Raw genomic sequence first — 27,150 nt, 5'->3', positions numbered from 1 at the left:
TACCATCTTCTGATGGCTACTTCCAGCAGGATCATGCATCACAAAGCTCAAATCATCTCAAACTGGTTTCTTGAACATGACAGTGAGTTCACTGTTCTCCAGTGGCCTCCACAGTCACCTGATCTCAGTCCAATAGAGCACCTTTGGGACGTGGTGGAACGGGAGATTCTCATCATGGATGTGCAGCCAACAAATCTGCAGCACACTGCGTGATGTTCTCATGTCGACATGAACCAAAGTCTCTGAGGAATGTTATCTGTTGAAAGTATGCCAAAAAGGATTAAGGCAGTTCTTAATACAAAAGGGGGTCCAACCCAGTACTAGCAAGGTGTACTTAATATAGTGGCCAGTGAGTGTAAATTGATGATTGCAAGACTCATGAAAATCCCCCCATGTTTATTTTCAAATTGTATAAGAAAGTTTTACAGAGACACTACACAGTAAATCCATGTATTGCATCATGAATGGCTCCAAAGGGACCCTGAATGTTACCATTGTAAACATTAGGTAATGTTACATAAGCATTACACTGCAAAAACTGAAGACATGATTGCTGGCATTGTTGGAGTACCATTTACATTTAAAGGCTTGGCATACACTTTTGGATTAAATGTTCTTAAATTCAGTTCCTCCATTTACAAAAAGCAAAAAAAATATTTGGCAGAACAATTTTGGTATTTCAAACATTTGCAGTTTGACTCTTTGTATGTATGTAAGTAAGTATGACATTTTACATGTACATCCTCCACACTTAAGGCGTTTAAGTCTTTTTTCCCCTAAAAGTGACATGTTATTTTGGAATACAACTTTTCAAATAAAACACTTGCTCCCCTGGTTGAACAGACAGGCAGACAATATATCACATTTAACACTACATGCATACAACATTTCCATCCACCTTGCATAATTGTTTACCTTCACCGAAAGTATTGACATGTTCTTGTTCCCTTCGAAAAGCTAGATTAAACAAGGGTGACACATCTTTTTTTTTTAACCCCTATGATATCCAGTCAGTAAAAAGTGCCATGCATAATGATAAGCAGATATGCTTTAAAGCTAAACAGGATTAGTTTTAATATAATATATAGAGCACGTGAAGTATAATTCATCTGCAGTTGTTAATATTGTTTGATGAAAAAGTTTAGGGGTTTTACTAAATTTCATTGTCCTACTTGCGCTAATGTATGTTGACCCATGTGAGTTCATTTTTCCAGAGCCGATGCTGCCTAAACTATGTTAGCACTATGCTGTGTTATTGGTGCATTGAATGAAGAAGTGCATTGTAATTTAGCGCACCAAAGCGTCGGCTTGATCCATTATCCAACTTGTACAATGAAAATTGAACAAGAAAGTCTAAAACGGGAAACACAGATCACGCCTTAAAAAATATATATATTTTTATGGATAGCTAATCTTAATAAATAAATTTAAAAATAGCCTAGCCTAAATATTGAACATAATTCATAATTGTTGTATTTCTGCCATTAGGCTAAACCACATTATTTTACTTAAACTGTAAATTGGCTTAAACACTGGAATTATTATAGAGTGCTGTGAGTCTACGTAATGATTAATTTTTATAGCCTATACATCAGTTTATTTGATTATGGCTACTTAATCTGTTACTTTGGGTGAACGTTAAAGGTTACACATAGTGTTTTGACTTGTGATGAGTCTGACTGGTAAAAAGAGTTGATTTATCTCCAACTTTGACTTCATTGCACAGGTCTGTTGTCATGACAATAACACTACTACTCTATCCTCGTAATGCAGGAACAACTGCTGTTGAAGACACTAAATTCTGTTAATCTTGTTCCTGCATTATGAGGATAGAGTTGTAGTGTTATTGTCATGACAACAGACCTGTGCAATGAAGTCAAAGTTGGAGATAACTCTTTTTAAAAGTCAGACTCATCACGAGATGTAACACTATGTGTAACCTTTAACGGTCAACCAAAGTAAGATTAAGTAGCTTTAATCAAATAAATAAATTGATAAATCATTAACGTTACATAGACATGAATCACAGTAGGCTACCGATTTAATAAAAATAATGTATGGTTAAGTGGCAGGAATACGACAATCATGAATTTTGTTCAATATTAAGTCTAAGCCTTTTGTTTATTTATTAAGTTTAGCTATCCTTAAATTGACCTTTAAAAACGCGGACATTTTACTTTTTTTATTTTATTAAGACCAGCGATCTCGGTTTCTGGTTTTGTTCAATTTTCTTTGTACACGTTAGATAATGGAATAAGCAGAAGCTTTGGTGCGCTAACTTGTTCATGCGAAAAACATTCTATGCGACAAATAACACAGCATAGTGCTAACATCGTTTAGGCAGCATCGGCTCTGGAAAAATGAACTCACATGGGTCAATATACATTTGCATTAGCGCAAATAGGACAATTAAATTAGGTAATACCCCCTAACCTGGCATTTTTCATCATACAATTTTAAAAACTGCAGTTTAATTATACTTCACGCACTGACCACCACCATTGTCTCTGAAGACAAAGCAAAGTTTGGTAAGATGTAAACAGAAGGTGCCAGGCCAGCAATGTCAGATAATAGAGATACATATAATGCACATTCATATGCGCTGAATGTGAGGCATTTAAGAGTAGCTGGCACACACAGTAGCTCGCCACATCAACCACATCTGGCACTGAGACTGATAACTGACAGCAGAGGGTTTTGCAGATTGCCAGGTTGTCCTAAAGTATGTTAGCTATTAGGATGTTTTTTCGCTTATCAGTGAACTCTCTGTTTACAAAACAGGTGACAAGTAAAGAATTGGCACATGTTTCCAATATAGGCACTGTACAGATGAATTTACAGTCTTTTAGCATCAGTGGGCCTCAGCAGCGAGCTGCGTGGAGGAGAGAAGAGAAAAGGCACTTCTGACACATGCTGGGCCTGGAGCTGCCACAGGATGCAGTGTAACAGTTACAGAGGAGTCCACTCATCTCTAGGCAAACATGGTCAGGGAAATCCACTGCGGAGCACAGAGAATTAGGAAATGCCAATTATGAATAGGTCACAGTGTTTTATGTACAGAAAGTAAATATCCAAAACAATATGAGACAAAAAAAAATGGTTTTCAGAACAAAAGTACAAGAAATCTGTAATAAATGCATTGTCTGGGTAAAGGGCAGCATTTCTGCTCCCAGAAACGTGTGGCCATACCTGAGTGAAGTTGAGGGTTATGGATTTTGAATTATTTGTGTCCAGGGTTCGAAAGGTTTCTGCAGAGACAGAAACAAAGATCTGTTATTGAAGTATGTTATTTATTTTCTGAAAGGGGATGACAAGTAGGTGTTAACTGTTCCTTTTAAGGCACTGAAGGTGTGCAGTAGCGGGACTCACTGTGCATGGTCTCCAGTCTGATCAGACAGGTGACAAAGTTGTCAAAATCGATAGTCATGTCGGCCTCTGAGTAGCGCAGGATGATCAGCTGGAACAAATGGTTGGTCAGCGTGAAACCTGAAGAAGAGACAAGCAGGAAAATCAGACCACAACAGGAACAAATCGTTTCACAAAACAGTAATCAGCGTCAGAAAAAGATAACTCAGCAGATAACGCTTTCTAAATGTGTAAAGAAGAGTGAAAATGCCTCTGACGCATGTTTTTATTTTCTTAATTCTTGTATTGACATAAAAAGGAACAGTACCTGCAGATTTAAGAGCCAGCCTCATCTCATAGGAGCTCATGTTGCCTGATTTGTCCACATCAAACTCCCTGAAAATATTCTGGCACAAACAGACAGAGAATGAAGGTAATAACAGGCAGAAAGAAGAGAAAGAGAAAAAGAATAACTTGAAGAAGTAAGTATTTGGATGGCAAACAAGAAAAGTAAAAACCAGGCCAGTGAAGCAGAATCAGTACGCTTTAGTCTGACCCCGTCTGACCCATCAGTGTTCAATCTTACCAGGTATCGTTTAATCTTTTCCCAGAGTACATGGAACTCTGTCAGGCCCAGCTTTCCGCTGCCGTCAGTCTGAGTCGATAGGTTAAAGCACAACAGTGACTTTCATCTTATCAACAGAATAAATGTAATTTACTGTTAGCCAACTTTAAAAAGGTTCCTGGACTCTCCACTTGTCAACCCGATGTGATTTACAGAGGCTCTGGCCAGGACACTGACTCTGCGGACGACAAAGGCTCGAATGGTTCAGGCGGGGACCGGAGAGGTGTCAGGTGAGAGAGGAGGGAGAGGGACGTTGGGCTTCAGAGAGACACTGACAGTGTGTAGGGCCAGGAATATTTTCACATCTAACTCTGAATTAAGAGTTTATTTTGAGCAAACCAGAGTTGGTGATTGTTGGAACAGTGGAAAGACTAACTACGAAGGTTTTGGTGAGTTTTCATTTAGTTTGTGTCGAGTTTGAATGAAGTGTGTTTTACAGCAAGTTAACGAAGTAAATTGGTTTGGAAAAATAGAACTTGAATTCATAAGGTGTATTTTTCTGTTTAGTAAGGGACATATTTCTTGACAGTTTGTTTTGTTTATTACTTACACTAAAAAGCTAAGAAGACTTGTGTAACATTACATTTATTTAGCTGACACTTTTATCCAAAGTGACTTCAAAGCTGAATTGATATTTTAATGCTATTTAAAGGATACGTCCATGAGGCTGATCATACTGCGACAAGATTCCTGTGAGAAGCCGTCTGTCTTCAGGTCTTTATCTGTTAGCATTAGAAAGAAAGACAAAAACAGAGAAGGATAACAGATTTAACCCTAGATATTGAACATTTTAAAAACACCTGAAACTAACTCAATACTGTTGTGAGCACTACTGTTACAGCTGTTACTAACGTTTGCTGATGATCCTGTTCAGTATGGTTTGCAGCTCTGTGATACTGATCTCCATGTCCTGTTGGCACAAACAGAGAATACACAATTCAAATATGACTCTTTATACCATAAACTATTTCTTCAAACTGCTACTCCACCTTCTGCCACGCGTGCTTACCGGCCCTGCCAGCTGTCTGAAGAGACCCTTGAAGCCTGCATCGATTTGGCTCTCATTTAGCTCAACCTGAAAGACAAACACACATTTGGTCTCTCTGTACACATCATTAGCATCATCAGGTGTTGTAGTTCAGTTGTCATGTAGCATCCTCTCACCTCTGGTGGGAGATGCGCTTCAACATCATCATCAAGCTCCCTGACATTGGAAGAAGAAATAAAGAAAGTTACTTAAATGCTTATTTTAAAAGCCCAGATCCTTCACACGTGTCTAGCCACTCACTCAGACTTGGCAGGATTCTCAGAGAAAACCCTGATGACAAAGTCGGCCTCTTTGTTCGGCTCAAAGGTGGAGGGGACAATGATGTATTCCCCGGGTGGCAGCCGTAACCTCGAGCTAACCTCCCTCAGGTTGATGAAGAGCTCTGAGCGAGCTCTGGAGGCGTGGGTGAGGAAAAAGTCTCGCTTCAGGTGGATCCCTGAGGTGCCGGCATGCTGAGAGGGGAAAGAGTGACTTCTTATCTTTTCAAAACTCTTCTACTTTAACTTCCCATTATGTTTGCATTAAAAAATGTCTGGGTATCATTTGAAGACTATTAGGATGATAAAATGCATACCTCATGTGGAACCTTTAAGGGATAGGGGAGAGACAGATGACATTATTACCATGATGAACAAGATCAGGCACAAAAACTACAGGAAAGCAGGTAGATAGCAGAGCTCAGATTCTTCTTTTTTAACAAAAGAAGAATCTGTTAATGCTGAAATGTTTATAAGCAGCGTTTGTTGGACTGCAGCTGACCTCATAGATGGCAAACCCGATGGTCTCCATGTCTTTGCCCTCCTGCCGTTTCTTCCTGCGGTCCTTCTGCATGAGGCCAACCAGGAAGCTGCAGTCTGAGTTGCTGTGAGAGTCCGGGTGCTGCAGCACAATCTTGAACTGAGGATTCAGCCAAAAGGTTGCTGGGAAGAAGAGTTGAAAAAGTCAGATTGTTACTTATTTTATTAAAGCTTTACTTTGGTATTTATTAATCATGCTCAGAAATAATAAATATCTTCCTTATAATAAATAGCTCTCCCAGCTGGAGAGATTGTCAATAATGCTGTTAAAATTGTGGTTTTATCAGTAGTATAGAAAATAAGAACACAATTTGTGTTGGAGAAAACTCCAATTCCATGTGTGTATGCAGTCATGAGGGGGCATTTCCCAATTTCTTTTAAAAACAGGCCATTGTTCAGTAGGTTACTGTGTAAATGGGAGTCACTGGTTCACATTCCTTTAGTAAAGTCATCGAAATCCCTCCCTCCTTCAACATCTCCTTGTTTTTTGTTTTTTTATTTCCCCCACAAAATGTCCACATGTAAAAGCTGTGTTCAGTGTTTTTGGAACAGAATTTAAGACCAGCATGTGATCCTAAAACTGGTTTGGTCAGTGATAGGAGAAACTCTGGGGTGCATTAGACATTTAAAAGAAGAATTAATCTCAAACATGTACAAAGAAAAAGAAATTAGAGTAAGTTCTGGGTACATTTATATTATAAATATATTATATAATATCTATTATAGCAGACCACCATTTAGACCTCCAGTTTCTCACTGTTTTTTTTCACCTATCCATCTGCTACCTTGCAGTTCTCCCCTCTTTTCTCCCCGTCATCACTCAATACCTGGGAAGTTCCTGCAGCCTCCAGCAGTGCTGCCCCTCCTCCACTCTCCCTGATAAAGCGAAGAGCACCATTTTTTCAGCTGGTTGTCCTCCAGGGCGTCAGCAGTCAGGTTGCAGATCTCCAGGCGGCTGAATTCGCGCAGGAAGTCACTGTACGACATCCTGAGAGACGGAAAAAAATTCACTATTATTTCAGAATATCAATATGTAAAACAGACATTAAGGAAAACAGAGACAGTACAGTGTGTGTTTGAGGTATCCCGTCACATTTACTGCTCTGTTGACTCAAAATTTATAAAAACTAACGCAAATAAAAGATGAAAATGTACAAATACGTTTAGAGTCATGCCCTAAAACGCGGATGTTTTCTATCAGCTGCCAAATGGCACAAATCCTTACTTTCACACAAGTACTGATGAGAAGTCACATGCACATGCTTGCTCACCAGAATTCACCGTCATCACTGCGGTTTTGAAGCCGACCTCTGGCGGAGGGATCCACTTGGTCCCACTCTCTGGCGCTGAGGAATTCACAACGAAAAAAAAGATAACTGAGCTTTTTTTCTCTTTTCTGTAACCTGTTATTTAATGACTGTGTCAACGTGATGTCTTAAGAGTCTGTTTACCATGTTCACCTTCTTAGTTTAGCATGTTAAGGGGCTAAATTAGCTTATTAGCAATGAACACAAAGCACAGTTGAGGCTGATAGGAATGTCACTAGTTTTACAGATATTTGGTCATAAAGTGTAAATTTTAACCTGATGGTGACGCTAGATTAAAAAGTCAGGGGATCATCAAAGTCAGTTGGACCCATCACCTGGGAATCATGAATGTCTGTACTAAATGTCTCCTTTTTACTGTAAATATATATGAGTTTCCTTATAGCAAAACCCATAATGCTACTTACCATAAATTTACAGATTACTACTGAAGTTATGTGTCTTTAAACCAGCAACTTTGTTGCAACTTCTCTGCACAGGGAAAATGTCATGCAAATTTGAATATGTGAAGTGTTGAAAATGCTCAGTTGGACTGTGACGTAATGTTGGCAGTGGGAAAAATGTCTGGTATTTTTGTATTTTTGCTGATTCTGGGACTATGCAGCTGTGCCATTAGGAACAATTTCACATTTAAGTCTTACATTTTACCCAAGAACAGCGTTTTAATCAGTGTGAAAACTTCCTGAAACAGCAGAATCTTTTGTCTCATTCACAAACAAGAAAGTTGTAAACTTCCTGTTATGGGTTGCCATTTAACACCACAAATGTAGTGTAGTTAAGTGTGAAAGTAAAATCTTACTTGTCGCTCCAGGGTCCGGTCCATTCCACATCCCCCCAGGGGTTCCTGATGCGAACCAGCTTGGTCATAGTTCCTCTGTACTGCACCTAAGGGTCGAAGAAACGCCACCTGATATTCACACTTTGTCACTGATTAACTGGTTTCATCGCATGGATCACAGTCAAGTGTATCTCCTGTAACTTAGTGGGAAATTATTTTCAATCAAATAAATGAGCTGGTATAAAAACAAGAAAATACAGATGACTCCAGGCACATAAAACTACACTTCCTGTACACAAACAAGTTACATGAATTACAAACACTGTAACTTATCCAACATGTGACATAATTCAACTCAAAGCCGTGAACATTTTTAGAGCAAATTGAATTGTTTTATGTATAGCTTTAGTTTTTGCTGATAATCTGTGTATCCTTTAAATTTCCTTTCTGTATGTTGATGTGTGTTTAAAATGTGAAATAGTCATGAATATTTGTGACTTGAGAATTCACTAGTGATTTTACGTTTTCTTCCTTTTCTTTCTACTGCAAAAATAACTGCGCTGCCATTTTTGAAAAAGGGATTTCCTTCATTACTGCTCACCTCCTCTGCTCCAGTCATAGAGTAGGCGTGTCCTTTCACCAGCTTCTTGAACGTGACGGCCTCCTGGTCGGCTGAGCTCGTGATCTGAAGATGACAGAATGGAGTTAAACAGGCCACTGACTTCTACAACACAAGTCACAAGATCAGGACGACTGATGCTCCACATGTGACATGGTTAGGTGACATCTACAGGCAGTGGGTCACAGTCACCGGCATGTCACGGTTTATTTATTAACACCAGCAAACTTCACAGAGTGAGGAACCCCTTAGCGAGACAACTGTCGCTGGTTGTTTCAGCTAATAAAGACACAGACATGGCAGCAGTCACACCAAGCTGTGTATATGCATGTGATGTTATGATATTCAAAGACAGCTGGGAGATCTGTTTGCAGTGCTCTCAATCACTGTCATCAGACTGGATCCACATTTATTAGCATAACAAAGGGGAAACATGACTCACACGCATCCCATGATTTTTCTTTAATTGTTTAACAAACTCTTTAAACTTAGTCACATCTATAAAAATATATGCAAACTTTAATGCAATATTATTAATTTAAACCATGTCACAGTAAAACTGACTTCTATGTCTTTATCTCTGGTGCACAAAGCTCTCAGACAACTGTAATTGTTCATTTTTGGTACTTGTCTTCTTTTATGTTTTGCAACAAGATAAGCTAGATTGGCGTTCCTACCCAAACTGAGCAGCACAGGTGGGCACACTGAGTACAGGAAATGTAATTCAATAACAGACAGACAGAGTTCAGTCACCTTTGTCTGCAAACCTAATTACTAAAGTGTCCTTGAGAATTACACTGAACTGCCAGTTCCAACCCCTTTACCGCACATTTCCCAATCTTCACCGCCCTCTACTGGTGTCCTCCCAGATCACATTGCCCACATTTTTCTACCATTACACAACTTTTGACTCAAATTGCCCTATTTCTAGTCTCTTCAATGGGACGACACAGCAACTTCTCTCTTTTCTACCTGACAGGTAATAATACAGTCAATGTACTTTCTGTAAAATATGACAATGTACTCTAATGTTACTGTGATTTAAATACTGATCCCCACCACCCCAACCTAGTGTGAAAATCATCCCAACATTTGGCCGTCCAAGGTCAGCGCTGATCTACAGCTGACTCTGAAGTTTGACCTTCCTATAGAGGTTCAAGCTAAAGCATGTGTCAGACACTAAGCCATAGTGATACATTATAAATCATTATAAATCTCACCTGTTTGACTCAACAAGGGGTATTAAAGCAATGCAATAGACTATTTTCATTATTAAATCAACTGGTAATGATTTTATTTTCTTGATTTATCATTTAGTTTATAAACACTAATGGAAGTTCCCATTGCAACTCAGCAGAAACCACAGATGTGTCTTAAACTGCTTATAAAGTCCAACAAACAAAATTCCCAGAGAATTTACAATGATGCAATGCAAGCAAGCAAATCTTCACATTTGAGAACGTGGAACACTGTTAATAACTTTACTACTTTAAAATTGTACTTTAATGAATTGATTAATTGTTTAATCATTTCAACATTGTATTGTATTAATGTGAGATATTAAAAAGAGAGAGAGTAAGCCATGAAGGGCACTGAGACTGAAAAATGCTGACTTCAGCAACACAGGGGGATCTCTATTTAAAGTGAAAACCAGCTAGAGGTAATGACAACTGAGATGGTGGCTTGTTTGCATTATTTTTAATTTTAGAAAACAGGGAGAGTCCTTGGTTTGTACACTTATCAACACTGAATATATTGTTGAAAGAAAAAAAAATGTAAATGGGAATATAGAATGGACTATAAATCTCTAAATTAACTATAAAACTCTGTAAAACCGAGGGGAGCTGCAGATTAAAGTTACACTCTGCAGGTTCATAACTACAAATGACCCCTTTCACATTTAAACATTGTTTTTACAGAGTCATTTAACATGTTGTTATAATAATCGATTCTAGTCGCTTTAAAGAAGGAACAATCTTCGATAAATCTGTGTTAACTTCCCATTTATGCAGTAGTCTGTTGCAGTACTTACGTCTATGGAGCAGCCCAGCAGTGATCCTCTGGCGATGGCCCTCTTGATGATGCCGAAGAGGTCGGAGGGGGGTTTGCTCAGCTCGTACTGCTCCGTCACGCCACCTGTAAAGTCCTCAAAGCCCTCTGATGTGCTGCCGCCTGACAGAGCCTCATAGCAGCCGTTCAACCTGGGACAAAACAAGAGATTAATAAGGATTTAAAATTGTTCAAGGAGTACATGAAGAATTATTAGGTATATGAGCAGGCCTTAAATGGAGAATTAATGACTGATGATTCGGCATAGACATTAATGTCAGTGTTTATGAACTATGCAGTCAAAAGACCTGTAGTTAGGGGAAATGTTTAGAGAAGGGTACGGTATGGTAGGGTACACTCACTGCTCTACACTATCACATATAAACACATACCTACAGACAAACATAGCAAGTGTAACAACTCATAAATCACTTATACATCACTCTCTTACTATTTCCTGTCGGCTCTCAGTGGGCAGGCAGCCCACTTAACTTGAACAATACTGTGCTTCACTTGTACAGCTTACCAAATTCACAACTGAGACCACAGCTGTCCACTGGAGCAGCTGGAGTCTGAAGTCTCTTAATAGCTCTGTAAGGGCTTCAAGTGTTCATCAGACAAGTTCATAACACCAATTTTCTACATTCAGTTTGGAGATTTGGACACGCCCATTTTTAATTTGATGCCAGCAACATGTTTCAAAAACGTTGGGACAAGGTCATGTTTACTATTCTGTTGCATCACCTCTCATTAAAACACTCCTGCAATGTTTTCCCATTGTTGCTTGTTGTAGGATTTTAGCTGCTTAACAGTTCAGAGTCTCCTTTGTCCTATTTTACATTTCATAATGCAGCAAACATTTTTAATGGGTGAGAAGTTGGGATTGCAGGCAGGCCCGTTTAGCACCCACACTCTTTTACTACGGAGCCATGCTGCTGTAATGCGTGCAGAATGTGGTTTGGCACTGTCTTGCTGAAATTAGCGAGGCCATCCCTGAAAAAGATGGTTTTGTTGGCAGTATAATTTGCTCCAAAACCTGTATATATCGTTCAGCACTGATTGTACCATCACAAATGTGCAGGTTACCCATGCCATGTGCACTAATGCACCCAGATACCTCCATGGACAATGGCTTTTACACTGGGCACAGCCGGATGGTCCCTCTCGTCTTTAGCCCAGAGGACGAGGCAGTGGTAAAAAAACACAGGCTGTACATACTTTAGCAATGTTGGATGTTGGCAGTTACACATAATCCAAGTGATCACTTGAGAAGAAGGCACAAAAATAAAGCCAAATGTAGAACCAACATGGAAATGATCTGCTGATTATTTTTAAATGATGAATACAAATTATTTTAAATTTAGACGTTTTAAAAGGTTCATTTACATCTCAACTCTGCAGCCCTGTCCCTCTGTCTGTCTGTCTGTGTTTCTTACTTAGCGTATGCCTTTTCAATCAGCGCGCTCCAGAACTCAGTTCCCTCAGCAGAGTGGACGAACAGCAGCTTCCCATCCTTCACTGGCAGCCGGTCATCGATCACCACATCCATCCACTCGCCAAACTGCCAAAACTGCACGACAGACAGAAGAAAACACCAATATTACGACTCACCTAACAGATTATTAAGATTAAGATAGTGAGTATGTGAAGAAGGACACAAGGCATTGGTCATCAGGAAGGTAGCTGTTGATTTATCAAACACACAAGACATAAATTGGATTTGTATTTAAATTCATGGTGCATATAAATCTAAATAAAAATTAGGAAAATATGGTAAACTAGCACATATGAGGAGAACAAGTTAAAGGCAATGTATCATGTGTTACTATACATACTGTAGGTTTCAGTGATGCAGAGGGGAGTAAGAAGTATTCAAATCCTTTACTTGAGTAAAAGTACCAATACAACAATGTCAAAATACTCTATTACAAGTAAATGTCCTGCATTTAAAATCCTACTTAAGTAAACACACTTGATATTAAAAGCAAATGTACAGGTTCTAAAAACAGGCCTTTGACTGGCATTTATATCTTAGATAACGGATCGTAAATACAGATTCATCAATGTGTAAGTAGCATTTTGTCACATCTTGCTCCTCAGGCCCTCTCTTCAGCCACACTCCCTCATCCCCAGCCCTGCATTGCTCTCTGTCCCTGTCTGTCCCTCCTCACTTCCCCAGGCACTTTCCTCCCACTCCCCAGACCTGCCATCCTCAAGCTGTCCACCTGATGGCCTAAGACCTACCCTTCTTTCCCCATCACCTGACCGCCCCACCCATCTACACACCTGTTCCCACATCCCTCATCAGCCCTGCAGATCCTTAACCAGCTCACTCTCATTCATACTGCCAGTTGATCCCACTTGAAATCATCCTGTCTGTTTGGGCCTCAAACAATTAAACCATCCAACAAGTTAAGTGAGGAACTGTCTCTTTGGCTAACAACTCATAGATATCTGGAACACAAGGCCCGACCACGACACTGCTTTCTTGTAAGAGCTCACAAGCCAAACAAGTTGGGAATCACTGGTTTAATCGTATTGTATGTAAAGTAAAAGCACCAAATGTCTGTTCACAATGTTCTGTGACAGACTGTGAATCTACAGTAACATCATTTGAATAATAACATATTTTCTGTTTGTATTATTGAGTTCTTCTTTTTGCCTTTGGGTTGTTGTGTTATTTGGGGTTTTGTCTCTGCAACTTTTCACATTTTACCACACAGAGACAAACACATGTCGCTAGGGAGACACTGAAAGATACTGTAGCACCCGGGCCTGCTTTTGTGTTTCAACCCCTCAAATATAATAAATATGCAACATTAAACCCTACTCCAATTTCCTTCCAGCACTCTCACCAGTACTTTCAATATCTCCAAACCAATCCTTCAAGCAAATACCTGTTTAACAATCCAGAAGGCAGGACATGCCCCGCCCTTGTTTAACTATTGCTGACGTTGAAATTTCAGAGAACATCCACTCACTGGCCACTTCATTAGGTACACCTTGCTAGTACCGGGATGGACCACATTTTGCCTTCAGAACTGCCTTAATTCTTTGTGGCATACTTTCAACAGGTGTTGGATTCCTTAGAATCTGCACATCCATGAAGCGAATCTCCCGTTCCACCAGACCCCAATGGTGCAGTATTGGACTGAGATCAGGTGACTGTGGAGGCCACTGGAGAACAGTGAACTCACTGTCATGTTCAAGAAACCAGTTTGAGATGATCTGAGCTTTGTGACATGGTACATGATCCTGCTAGAAGTAGCCATCAGAAGATGAGTAGACTGTGGTCATAAAGGGACGGACATGGTCAGCAACAATACTCATGTAGGCTGTAGCATTTAAATGATGCTCACTTGGTACTAAGCGATCCAAAGTGTGCAAAGAAAATATCCCCCACACCATTACACCACCACTAACAGCCTGAACTGTTGATACAAGGCAGAATGGATCCATGCTTTCATTTTGTTTACGCCACTGGATATTTCCTCTATTTCGGACCATTCTCTGTAAACCCTAGAGATGGTTGTGTGTGAAAATCCCAATAGATCAGCAGTTTCTGAAATACTCAGACCAGCCCGTCTGGCACCAACAGCCGTGCCACGTTCAAAGTCACTTATATCCCCTTTCTTCCCCATTCTGATGCTCAGCTTGAACTTCAGCAAGTTGTCTTGGTTGCATAACAAATGAGAGAATCCTAGACAATTCCTCATAAATCTTAATATTGAGGAACACCTCTTAAGATTCTGAAATGTCTTTTAAATCTCTTTGACAAGATGATAAACCAAGACGCAATACAAGTCTTTGCAATCCAGCAGGTGGACTAAGGAGGGCAGGGTCAATATATATTATCGGTTTTTTTTCCCCCTCACATTAGGTCCTCAGGCTGTGTGCCTGTTGGCCAGCAGGGAGCAGAAGAGGTCAACACAACATATGAAAAGATGCCACAGCCCATTGACAAGCAGAACTGGTTCAAAAGGGTCCAAATAGGCTGAAGTCAAAGTGTCAGAGTTTCTGTTGTCATTCCCTAGCAACAAAAGCAAAAAGAAAAAAAACGCATGCTTGAAATTGGGAAAACCTCACATATGACTCACAGAGTTCATCCTGCTACTGAGAGTGTGGAAAAGTCAGGTTACATTTTTGCATAGTTGAGCATAGGACATCACACACTGTAACTACACTGAGACATAAAACAAAAAATGAATCTGAATGAAACCGTTAAAAAAGAAAAGACAAATGTATGCTGCTTTTTAGTAATTATTTAGTAATAAATATTAAATATTTAGTAATATTTAGTAATTGAACCGCATCGAAAGAAGCACCAAGGACATTTTTGAGAGAAATTCCTATCTCTGGTTTCAACATGTTAACATTTGGGCTAATGCTAATAAAGAGAAATATCACACAGGAACCAAAGCATTTGATCTGCAGAGCGGATGATCTTATCTGTAATAATGACTTATTCTAGACAGTGCAAGGGATATGTCCTGTCTTTTAGCTTTTCATGTAGCTTTTCTGTCAGCAGACATGTTGATGGATGTTTGTAAAGGTGCAGAAAACCCACCAGCAAACCGGAGACACTGGTTGTACTTAGACTGACACAGAATCCTCGAGACAGTTGAGGGATTTTTGGTAGATCAAAGTCCACAGTTGGAGTGTGTGTGAATGCATCTGTGATTTTACAGACTGCACCTCATGTCAGCATGTGTGTGCACTGCAACTGTGTGTTACAGCAGGACGACTGATGGATGGATGAATTCTGCATGGCCTGCAGAGCTGCATCCGTCTCTGGGAGGAGCTGTGTCACAATACGGCTGACTGAAGACAACACAAAGCACACGCACACGCACACACACACACCCCCCTGCCTCTGGCAACCACTACAGCGCACACAACTTCTTCATGTTACTCTTTCACACTGACACAGCTGAACAGTTATCTCACAGCAATGTGGGAGCAACACCCAGCCTCACTGAGGGAAATTAACTCTTACCACAACTGTGTCATGACTTGCAGTTGCCGAGCCTTAAAGCTTGAGAAATCCTCACTACAGTTCAACTGTTCAGACTTTCTGTGTGAAACGTGCTATAATAAGAATATAATAAAGGATTCTGCCCCAGTTAACAGTTTCATTTGTTTTGCGACTGAGATTGTCTAATTTATAATTTATCCTTCCTCCTATTGTTTGTCTGCCTCGCCCGTTTGCACAGACCCCTTCCCTTTTCTTTCCTCCTTCAATTAAGATTCCTACTGCCTGCACTCATAATTACATTTTGGGATGACTCATTCAAGTCTGGGTAATTTATCCAGATGCTCTAAGGATCCAAAACGATACAAGGGAATCCCTAAAAGACTCAGCAGCACATAAAAGGGAACAGAGAGTGGAAACATGCGCAGATAGAAAAGAAAAAGGAGAAATCGTGAAAGCTATGGAAACATGCAAGTATAAGAATAGTTATTGGCTGCGACACAAACACCATGAAGAGGGGCTTAAAACAAAAACCCATGCAGACAAGAAACTAGGGCAACGAAAATGAAAAGCAGCCATATGTATTTACGAGCCATTTAGCTTTCATGCATATTATACATTAAACACAGCCACGCATCGACACGCCTTTAGAGCATATGAAAGTATTACTTCCACTGATTTTAGCAGACAGAGCAAGTGTGTGTGTGGGTGTGTGGGTGTGTGTGTGCGCGTGTGTGTGGGGTTGTGTGATGGTATTTATTGATCCTTTGATGTCAGATGAGTCAGCACAGCAGCCCCAGGAGCTGAGGGGATTTCTTTCTCAAGGATGCTTCAGAAAAGTTTACCCAACTGCCCACATAGATGCTCAAATGTTTTCAGGGTTTGAAGACAGATATCCCTACCATGCTGTAACCTAACCTACATCTGTGTGCATGTGTGTGCAGGATGTGCAATTGATGGCAGCTGGGTCAGTTTCTGTGCAGTACATGTCTTTGATGTGTGACATGCCCCCACCCCCCCTTTCCCTGTTTTGCTTCCTCGTTCTCTCCCTCTCTCTCCTTTGTCAACACTTTGAGGGTTGGCAGCCTCGTTGGCACAGAGCTCGCTGCATCAAAGAGGGCTACCGACTCAGCTCAAAGTGCTCTGCGGCAAAGCAGGCTGAGATGGTCGATGACTATTAATGGCAAATTGTTTCTGTGTGTTTGCTTCTCATTTAAAAAAGGTTAACAAAAGAATAAAATATTCATCCCCAGCTGTTTTGGCAGCTCGAGCATGAGAGAAACACAAGTGGCTGTTCAGCAACACATTCTGGGGTTCACAGTTATGTGAGATCACATGACAGACACACTCCTCCACAGTGTCATCATTAGCTAATACAACAGAATAGTAAGAATAGACTTACTGCAGCATAATACGTTTCATTTTCCTACTACTAGCACTTTGTCTAGCATAATCACTGGAACTACAACAAATTAGTTTGAGTTCACATGCCGTTATCAGCGGCATTAGGTTTGTTTACTCATAATGTGGACGTTTAAACTTCTTTTAGGAAAAAGGACAACAAGTAAATTCTTAAAATGATCAGGCAAAATGTCATTAGCCACACTAGAGGTCCAGTCAGACTGTAATGCACACTAGATAAACCAAGTTGTTGGATGAATTAAAAATGATGAGACAACTCAGCTTCTCCTTAAACACTAAAATGTGAATTTTGACCTGAAAAAGGCGCCACAGAAAAGATCGACTATAGGACACCTCAACATCTTGCCAGGCTTCATCAGCATTGCCATGGATACTAACGCATGTCAGCGGGCTACGTTAGCATTAATCTCAAAGTTTGACAGGAGTTGTCAACAAGTGGAAATGTGACCTGCTGGTGGTACTTCTGCAATTTAGCTAAATGTTTTTCAACGTATATTTTATATTACAGCAAAGGGCTGGGCTGACTGCCATCACTAAATTATATATATAATCTACTGTATAATTTAGCGTTCAAACATAATAACTACAAATATCAGTTAGAAGAGTTGCATGCACATCCACAAAACCTCAGTGGGACAGATGATGAGTCCCAAAAAAGTTCAGGAGAATACAAATGAAAAGTCTCAGCGTGTTGCAGTCTCTTAAAATCTTCTTAGCGACGCATCAATCGAACGGGTCCAGATTTTACCTGAGCAAGAATACTTCCTCATGCAGACCAAAAATGAAAATAATATTCAAATCAAACCACTGCTACAAGTAGCATTATCGGGTTTATGATCAGTCCAACACCTGCGCCAGTGCTCCAGTGTGAAGCAACAGCCATGGCCTCACATGAGCCTGTGGTTTTTCAGTGTGTATTCATGTGCGTTTCTGGAGTAAGTAGTTTTGTATACGAAGCAAAGTTCAGCCGATAAGGCCTGTCAGCCTGTCAGAGGCTCGTACCATAGAGGTAGAAAAAAACAGTACACATATTCCACATTTAAGTCTCAAAGTAGCAGGACCAGAAAAATCAGAGGGGGACTCTGTGTTTGACTGTCAACAGTAGTCTTGACGTCACTGACATATTGTCCTCTACGCTTAAAAATTCATATGTCTCATACAGAAATGGGCGTTGGTCACTTAAGGCCTCCCAGGTAAAGTTTATTGACAGACTGACTGACTGGGTGTGGATCTGAGAGTTCTGTTATCTTGGATGACTCAGTGGGGTTTAACAGCAGATTATGAAAGAATAATTGCTGTTTTTAACCCTCATTATTCATTCTGGGAGTTCTTCACCGACTCACTGGTTGAGCAAGAAATGTCGCATCAGGATTACTAATAGCATCAAATAATCTATATATCGTGTTTTTATTAATCTGTTCATTAAATGGTCCAGGTGTCACACTGCAAATGCCCATTTGGTCTAAACAGATTTGGTTTAGAAATATATTTCATGAAAAAAAAAGCAGGAAATCCTCACAGGAGAAAGCGATTAGTAAATTAATTAGTAAAATTAATGTCAGTTATTTCTGTCCACCTAATAATCAATTAATCAACTTTTCACTTCAGCACTAATGTAGCTGCTTAAAGGCCAATGCCTGTATAGATATATATCAGCAATGTGGTCAATGTTTCTTGCTCAAAATAAATTAAGGTATGAATGAGGAAGGAATTTTATTGAAATTTTGATTTTCCTGGGACACAGTTTAAAAACCCAAATGACATCATGCATCTAACCACAGCAAGACATCAACAAAATCTTTCACAGCAGCACCATTTCTGCTTTCAGTTTTACATTTGCTAAAACACTAAACCCCATTCTCTGAACCCAGTGCTCAGTGGCCTAAATCCATTTGTCGAATCAGTCACTCTTTTGGCAAAACCTTAAACAAGTTCGCATAGTTAAGACACTGTTTGCAAATCTCATCTACTCTTTTTGCATTGCATTCTCACTCACTAAAACACATTTTGTGCTGTGATGCGCTTTTGTTGCAAAATGGTAAATAGATGCAGCAAAAGTTAAACACAACTACAACACATACGACTCATAATTCTGCACACTTGTTTCTAATGATGTGATCAGAACAAAATGTGGTGAAGTCCCTGGCCAGCGTAGTGGCAATGTCACACTTTGACCAACCTATAAGTAAGGGACAGGTTCCCTACCGTCATTCAACCTTGGGGCCATACGACACTGAACATCTTCTTACTTTTCTGGGTGGTCGTTGGAATTTTGAGTTTGAGCAGCTGGATCATCAGGCGGCAGTACATCCTGTCTAAGGGACAATGTCAGCTTTCACTGTGGTGTCCCGCTAAGCAAGTGGTTCAACATCAACCAGTAACCAGTGATTCATAAATGATTACCTTCAACCTACAACACTTACTTCAATCCAGCAGAAGAATTTTTCTCTGCCTGATGTTGGAAGCTCTATGACCGAAACTTATTAAATTTACTACAGAAAATCTCTTACAGGCAGTGGAATTGGCCTGTGGTGAGATAGGTGTGGAGTGTTGTTAGTCAGGCTGAGTCCATCACACCTGAGGGTTTTCCTCCTTTTCTTGGAAAGGGACAAGGTTGCATGTGATGTGGATGATGTCTCTTACTGTACTGACTTGGATTTTGCAGTTGCACAACATTTTTGAATGCAATATGCTTTGTATTTATAGTTTTATTTGTTCTTTGGTCTTACTGTATTTGAATATACAGATATTCAATACTGTATTACTTGCAGCACTTACAGTATATTAAATATTTACTGTACTAAGTTGTGATTACTATAATTTTTAAATTGGAAAATGTGTTTCCTCTATGCAAAAAAAACATTTACATACATCTACATACCCTGGACGCTGTGTGTGTCAATTTTTTGATATAGTGTCTAAAGAATGATCTGTAGTGTTTTACTTATTGACTGGCTGTGTTTATGTTTTGAAAGCATTGTTTGATTTTGAGCACAGATCACATGGTTTTGAGACAAGTGTTTGATTTTGCCAGAAGTGTCAGCGGTTTTGTGAATGTAGTTTAAAGAAATGTGTCTTAGCAATTGTGAAAAACTGTAAAAGGAAACTCTCCATCTTTATCATGGCAGCTTAACATGATTTTAGCTCGCTTGTAATGGATCAGTGTGAAGTTAAACATAAAGACATACAAAAATGCAACAAAATAAATGTTTCCACTTTGGTCTGAACCAATGAAAACAAACTACTTTTCGTTTCACTCTAGCAGTTTGCACAACCAGCGGTGCACCTAACAGGAAATGGCACAACAGGAAGCGTTAGGGCAGAAACACAACAAGTGAAGTGAGCTGGCACAGGACTACTGGCTCATGCTCACTTCCTATGGCTTAATCCAAATGGCCGGACATCCACACAATAGCAGTACATCTACGTACGATGAGGATCAGCCCATTAAGAGCCATTCGGAAACAAACAGATTGGTTAAAAGGTCAGGAATTTAAATTAATATCCAAAGAAAGCACTGAAATCTGAAGTCCCGTCTTAGCACACTTTATCCCCTGTTGGCCTTGCAGACATGACGATGATGAACTGGTCACAATACATATGAAAGAAATCTGTGAGGGTTCAGCCTGCAAGTCTTGCGGGAGGACATCTAGCCTATGAGATCTATAAATCTCTCACGAGGAGCATTATGGGATTTCCAGCTGTGTTTTAAATAAATGTAATTAGCAGCTTAATAAAGCTAGGGTAGGACATTAATTTAGAAGCATTTTTGTATTTTTGTTGAAATTCCCCTTACACCCCGACAGCAATCAATAAATCAAATGCTCTGACACAAAGATGTTTAATCTGTATCTGTGGCAGGACTGTAACGAGCACAGCCAATCATTTCTGGCCTACCTACCTGCCTGCAAACTCTGCCTGTGCACTCACTGCAGTTTAAAATGTGTTTTGGGGAAGTGGATTTGGAGGGAGGCCTGAAGGGAGGGCGTGGGATTTTGTCAGTTGGATACTTTCAAAATCTACCTGTCTCTTGCTGGTTTCTCCAGTGTTGCCTGAAGAAAGGTGTCTTTGGTGTGTTTGTTGCGTTTATACCCTTAGATGTATAACTGTAAATACAGGAAGTGGAGCTACTCTCACCTGAAAGTGAAAGATGCCAGCATATCCCTGCTCGAAGCTTTGTCCATGAGGAACCACTCTGTGAAGGAGGTTGTCGTTTAAGGTCAGCGAGGCGATGGCTGCCAGCAACCAGCAGTCCCCTGCACACACACACACACACACACACACACACTTTTATTACCCTAGGTCAGCCCATGTCATGACAGCAGGTATATTTAAAATAGGTGTCGGACACTAATTTCAAATGATTCCAGCAGATGCTCATCACTCTGTATCTGCTCCAATATTAAAATAAATCCTGAACATTTTCCACCTTCGTTCAAATGTTTATTATCTATTAAGCTGTTGATGCCGTTGAGATAAAGCTTGAATGCACTCAGTGGGAAGACATTTATAAAACTGGAATTCACCCATGCACAGCTCAGTAAAGACAAGAGGCAGGAACTGTGTTTGAACAGGCTTGGTCCTCAGGGAAATGGGAGAGGCACTTGTTCCACTGGTGGAGCCACATCAAGTCACTGAAGTTGTTAGTAGGAATCACACTGTGGGTTTTAGCCACAATCGCCATTTCTGTTATGATCTCTTGTATTGCAAATGTTTCTCGGTTGGAGGACAGGCGCACCCAGACTCACCTCACCCCATTTTTACCGTCTTCGCTGTTTCACCATACATGCAGGCTCTGGTACAGGATCTGAGAAAACCTCAACAAAAAATAGTCTTTGTTGTGTTGTCTGACCTGCAGGGGCGCAGTTCCAAAGCCATAGTCGCTCTTTTACAGGAGTAGTTTATTTTCATCTGACTCTGAGAAGTTGCTTCCCGCACTGCCAGAGCTACTCAAACCGAGGGCAGCTGGCCTTGTTTACAGATGTGAGGCAGAGAAACCAAGCATGAATTATAAATGCAGCTCCGTGTGGAGCAGGAAGCATCACAGGCAATAAACTGTCACTGCTACTGCTGCACTGACAGTTAACTGTCCTCCGTTTCTCTCTCCTTCAGGCTGTCCATCTCTATCTGTCACTCACATCCTGATTCAGTTTGCTCTGTTGAGTTTGATCGCCCACTTTTTAATCCTCACTGTAGGTAACCTGGCATGCTGAATAAAGAGCTCAGTCTTATTTACACATGGAAGGAGGAATCTACATACAGTATATGCAATGGGAGCTGGTTAATGGTAGGAATAATATTTTGTAAATATATTATATTTATAAAATATTAATATATTACATTAATAAAGTTCAATAATTTCAGCTGAAATGGGGGGAATTACATCAAATATACATATTAAGGTCAGTTTTAAAAACAGTTGCATCATTTCAGCCATCTGTGGCTCTGGAGAAGCTTTCTAAAGTCAGAGCAAATAACCCCTGGTGATTGGTCACAAATTATTGTAATTATCTTTCTTCCCGCAAGTCCCCAAAACTTTACAGTAGTGCAATTCAAAATGGTTGGAATCCACCATTAATTTCTCCTCATTGTGTTTAGGAAGGCAACTACGGTTGTATGTTTACAAGTCTGGCATATGTCGTATCAGAAGATCCCAGTAATAGTTAAATTAATACCAAATTTGGTTCTGGAGGGACTATATCCCTGTTTCTCTTGGCTTCTACCGACATTTCTTATATTGTCTTTCTATGTGATTAAATCTAAGCTCTCTTTTCTTCTGTCCTCTAAAAGCTGAATCACACAGAAGCAACAGAGAAACAGCCGGGAACTCTCCTAGTTTGACTTACCCAGAGCTCCCTGACAGATGTCTGTGCGAGTAGCTCCGCCCACAATGAACTCAGGCCTCTTGCAGAACTCCTGTCAAGTGCGCACACACACAAACAAAACAAACAAATTAGTGCTATGTTTTTACGATTGGATACCGATTTCACAGACATGTTAATCTGCTGCCGTTCTCACGCTGACTGTGTTGACAAGTGCAAATGGGCCTCCGCATACGCAGGTTTCAACAAGTCAAAAAGCATTTCCACATTGCCAGTTAGAATATCCTTATCCTAATATAGCTGTAAAGATAATTCTTAAATAAATGTCTATAGCATGCAGCTGGTCACTAACTAGTCTGTTTTTATGTGACTTAAAAGAGACATTAAAAAAATATGTTTTAGCTCTGCGTCCAGTATAGTGATTGATTTGAGCAGGTTTGTCAGGTTTTCACTGGATTACATTTTGAGTTGCTGCCTTGGGTTGAATTCTTTTTGTCCGCTGGTTGGGTAGAACTATATTGCATGCAAATTACATGACAAGATCTATAAATAAAAATCCATATTTTAAATTAAATCATTTATTTGTTGTCCTACCAACTGACTCCAGATCTGGACATACAGACAAGGACATGGGTAACACGCCCACATACAGTACACACACACACACTGATGCTCTCCGTCCAACTTTGCTAGTGAAGCAAACAAGCTAGTAATAAGCTAATTTACTAGCTAGCAACCCGAGATAGAAACATGACACCACTGTAAGTGTGTAAAATATGGGAAGAAATATACAAGAGAATGGGAAAACGGAATTAAATGGTAACAGTAAGAGAGACAAAGCGTGAAAAGACAAAGCAACAGGTTAGTTTGTGTGTCAGTGAATTGGTCTACATGTTCACAAAGCTATATTTTATTTAAGATACTGTATCTGTACTGTAATTACACAAGGCCACGTTTGGACAAAGATGAAAGAACTGTTTAGGGAAAACTGCTCTAAATGCTAGCACTATAAACAAGTGTTGTTACTTTATAGATATAACAATACATTTGGCAATGTTAGCAATGCTGTCATACTGTTAAAGGCATTGTATATGATTTGACAGGGCACATTTTGAGTTCTGGTAGTTGTGGTTTTGTCACAGACCTGGCAATCCTGGAGACATGATAGCGTTTCGTATGAAGACTTGAAGTTAGCCAAGCACATCTGCAAAGCCTTCTCATTTATATTTTACTTACAATGACATTTTGGTTTTAGAAGCAGACACCACCACATTTGTACTTTCTTTTCATGCAAGCACGCTATTCATATCCCCAAGCTTCTGGCTGGAGCTAGCACAGAAATCTGCCCACCCCACATCAAACTTGAGAAGCTATTGGTCAAGAAATACAGTTGCTCCTAAAACCACAAAGTCTCAATTTCAGATATGGATTGCTTTAGTAATACGCAATATACAACACATAAAATACTGTAACTAAGACTATATAAGTTTTGACATTGTTCAAATGGTGTATTTCTTTATGTTTGACTTCGCTAGGCTAGCTTCTTGTGCATGTTTCTAGTCTTTGTGCTTAGCTAATATCCCAAAGTTATCTCTCTTCTTAACAAAACTCATCTCAGCACATGAATCTATTAGATGATGGTAATTGAATGGCAAACAAATTTCATAATCCATTAATGGTTTGTAAGCACTCACTGGGATCCTATTGTCTTTTATACTGTAATAGTAGATTGAATATCCAATATATTTCTGTAAATGAGAAGCTGCTCTTTTAAAATGCACAGCTAAAATTAACACCAGATAATGTTCATGTCTTCCCTGTATCGCCCTGCTTCATAAACCATCTTCTACTCAGCATGCTGAGCGTGAGAAAACCCCACATGAGAAATATTCCATTCATCCTCATGCCCCACAAACACAAACCACCAGGCACATGGTTAAATTCACAGAAAAAGTAACCATCACACACACACAGGCTGGAATTGTATTTTTCAGGCTCACATAGAGCACAGATTTTTGGAGAAATGTGAACATCACGAACCCTCTTAAGCAGCGTCAATATTACAGGTCCTGTGGTTCAACAGAGGCACATGCATTATAAAACATAAGACTTTTTTGACGAGACCCCGGGAAGCATTAGAGCTGAAAGACACACACACACAGGACAGACATGTTAACACGCACACACACGGTGGTCTCCACACAGTGGCTCTTGCACGCTCAAATGAAAGCTTCAAGGGAAGCTGGGAGAGGCTGCAGTCACGCTACTGATCACGACCCCGACAGCTTTTAAGATCACTACTCGTCTCGTCACGTCATGTGTAAATCTAACATTAATGAGACTGTGCTGTCCTCGGGACTGCCGTGATAACACCTAATGAAGATAGTCCCACATCGCTCTCTGGTGTTATATTCAGTAACAGGGAGTACCGACAGGCAAGCAGGAAAGGGTTGTGGAGATACATGGAAAGAAAAAAGCAGGAAGAAGACAAAAGATGTTATACACTCCCTGCCTCTTTAAGACAACAAACTGGCTAAACTTGAGCAAACAGAGCTCTTGACTCTGTTTAAATCTACCCATTATTCCTGGCAGGAAGTAGTTGCCAAGCAGCAGATGAAATTCAAGTCTGTGAGGAAAGGTCAGAAAAAAAGCTTAAAGGAACAGTTCACCAGTAATGTAACTCCGACAAAAAATTAAGATGACTAAATTGTCATTATGATGGAAGTGTCCGCATATTCAGTTTCTGACCAACAGTTTCTCACCAACGTGAGTTCAAACCAGTAGCTAGCTGCTTGGGAAAAAAATGCTGTGATTTGCAGAAATATAGAATACAGAAATGGTCCTTTAGAGCCAGTATCATTTTGTTTTGTAGCCAAACAAGTTAGAATATACCGGATTATCTGATTTTTTTTTTTTTTACTGAAAATGGCCTGCTCATTCATGCTTTGACAGAAGACTCTACTATCTACTGTAGGGTTTATTTAGCATGATTTTTTAAGCTTTAAAAGTGCAGCCATGTTTAGCTGATGTCAAAAGTTTTGGAGAAGGCTGGGATGAAACAACAGAACCTCACCACTGTATGTCTGCTGGCCTTACACACTTCAATAACGGGTGAGCAGGGTTAATCATTTCAGAATCAACTGCTCCACAAACGCACATGAATGTTTTGTTGCTACATTCTTGTCTCAAACATCAAAATTCTTTATAAAATCCCCACAAAGACACATCTTCACTCTTATCGGAGATCTCAGACCCTCCCCTCCATTTCTCACCGTGGGCCTCATCCAGCGGACTCCGTAGATCTTGGGGGACTTTGGGCCGAGCTCTTTGAACCCCAGAGACGTCGCAGCAGCAGGGAACAAGTTATCCTCAAAAAGCCTCCCACTCTGGAGGCACTGGGCTCTCAGACTGTCATAGTCCTGACCAAGAAACTTCACTGCTTTGTGGTTCTGTCCCAGACCGTCATCACGATCCCACTGGCTCCTCAGCTTGGCGGCCATGCCTGTAGCATAAATGGGCTCCTCCATCCTGAGCTTGTGGAGTTAACAGTGTGGGGTCAACTGTCACTCTCTGTTCGATGTTGTGTGGAACTATAATAAGAAAAGACGTGTCAATAATCAATGAGCTAAACAGTGAGCTATTGCTGCTATACTTCTGATGTAAAGCCCTGCAGCAGTGCTGATGTAAATCTGATGTAAGGTGGTAATGGCTTCAAGGCTCTATCATAAATCAGAATGAAACATCAGTAGCCTTTAAGAAGCTATTAAATATTGACAAGACCAGGCTGCTGCTTGGCTGTGGTACATGTGGTTCTCCTGTAGCTGGATGCTTTGAATGCAGTAACAATCACAAGTGTAGGGGATCAAAATGCAGAGATTTACAGGCTCTGGGAAGAGATTACCTCCTCACCTGATACCAATAGGTGTCCGTCCTTCCTTATCCCACCAGCAGCTACACCCTACAAAGAAAAACAAGTAAAAAAAAAAAAAAAAGATACTGAGAAAAACAAGTTAAAAAAAAAGATACTGAACGGAGAAAGTACATAAAAATGCCTTAAACACTGTTTGTCTGTGTATGCAACACAGACAAAAGCAGCAGCTGCATACACCCTCTATAGAAACATTCAGGTTTTAAAAGGTAAATGAGCCCTGTCTTTTTGTTTTTTTCAACCAACAACATACACATATGCTCACTCGGCATAGCAAAGGGATTAGTCACAATAGGCATATCTGTGCTGTGGTGCAGACTATGTAAACAGACACGCATAAAAGTCAGTGTTTAATCACACAGTTGGAAGCTGTGGGTGTGTGTGTGTGTGGGGGGGGTGTTTGTGGTGTATTTACTGTGC

General features: G+C 40.1%; 1 protein-coding gene across 2 annotated transcripts in view; it reads right to left on the bottom strand.

Annotated features, from left to right (window-relative positions):
* Positions 1–376: 376 nt before the first annotated feature.
* capn1 (calpain 1) overlaps positions 377–27,150 on the bottom strand; it is a 30,440-nt gene continuing 3,666 nt past the window's right edge. Inside the window, exons 2-23 of one of the 2 annotated variants that reach the window (XM_038732791.1) lie at positions 26,704–26,760; positions 26,075–26,392; positions 22,827–22,896; positions 21,118–21,236; positions 12,023–12,156; positions 10,570–10,738; positions 8,520–8,603; positions 7,940–8,025; positions 7,087–7,161; positions 6,643–6,803; positions 5,778–5,938; positions 5,593–5,604; positions 5,259–5,470; positions 5,135–5,174; positions 4,980–5,045; positions 4,823–4,880; positions 4,628–4,692; positions 3,932–4,000; positions 3,674–3,752; positions 3,370–3,486; positions 3,190–3,248; positions 377–2,998 (exon numbers count right to left, since the gene is read on the bottom strand). In XM_038732791.1, coding sequence (XP_038588719.1) covers positions 2,972–2,998; positions 3,190–3,248; positions 3,370–3,486; positions 3,674–3,752; positions 3,932–4,000; positions 4,628–4,692; positions 4,823–4,880; positions 4,980–5,045; positions 5,135–5,174; positions 5,259–5,470; positions 5,593–5,604; positions 5,778–5,938; positions 6,643–6,803; positions 7,087–7,161; positions 7,940–8,025; positions 8,520–8,603; positions 10,570–10,738; positions 12,023–12,156; positions 21,118–21,236; positions 22,827–22,896; positions 26,075–26,329 — 2,118 coding nt within the window. In that variant the 5' untranslated portion in view covers positions 26,330–26,392; positions 26,704–26,760 and the 3' untranslated portion in view covers positions 377–2,971. The remainder of the gene's footprint in view (positions 2,999–3,189; positions 3,249–3,369; positions 3,487–3,673; positions 3,753–3,931; positions 4,001–4,627; positions 4,693–4,822; positions 4,881–4,979; positions 5,046–5,134; positions 5,175–5,258; positions 5,471–5,592; positions 5,605–5,777; positions 5,939–6,642; positions 6,804–7,086; positions 7,162–7,939; positions 8,026–8,519; positions 8,604–10,569; positions 10,739–12,022; positions 12,157–21,117; positions 21,237–22,826; positions 22,897–26,074; positions 26,393–26,703; positions 26,761–27,150) is intronic. The other variant, XM_038732790.1, reaches the window with a different exon arrangement.

Source organism: Micropterus salmoides, unplaced genomic scaffold (genome assembly GCF_014851395.1).
Source record: "Micropterus salmoides isolate LMB-PRFRI ecotype aquatic unplaced genomic scaffold, ASM1485139v1 Ms_hic_scaffold_2, whole genome shotgun sequence".
Lineage (NCBI taxonomy): Eukaryota > Metazoa > Chordata > Actinopteri > Centrarchiformes > Centrarchidae > Micropterus > Micropterus salmoides.
This window is presented reverse-complemented; position numbering and strand designations above follow the sequence as displayed.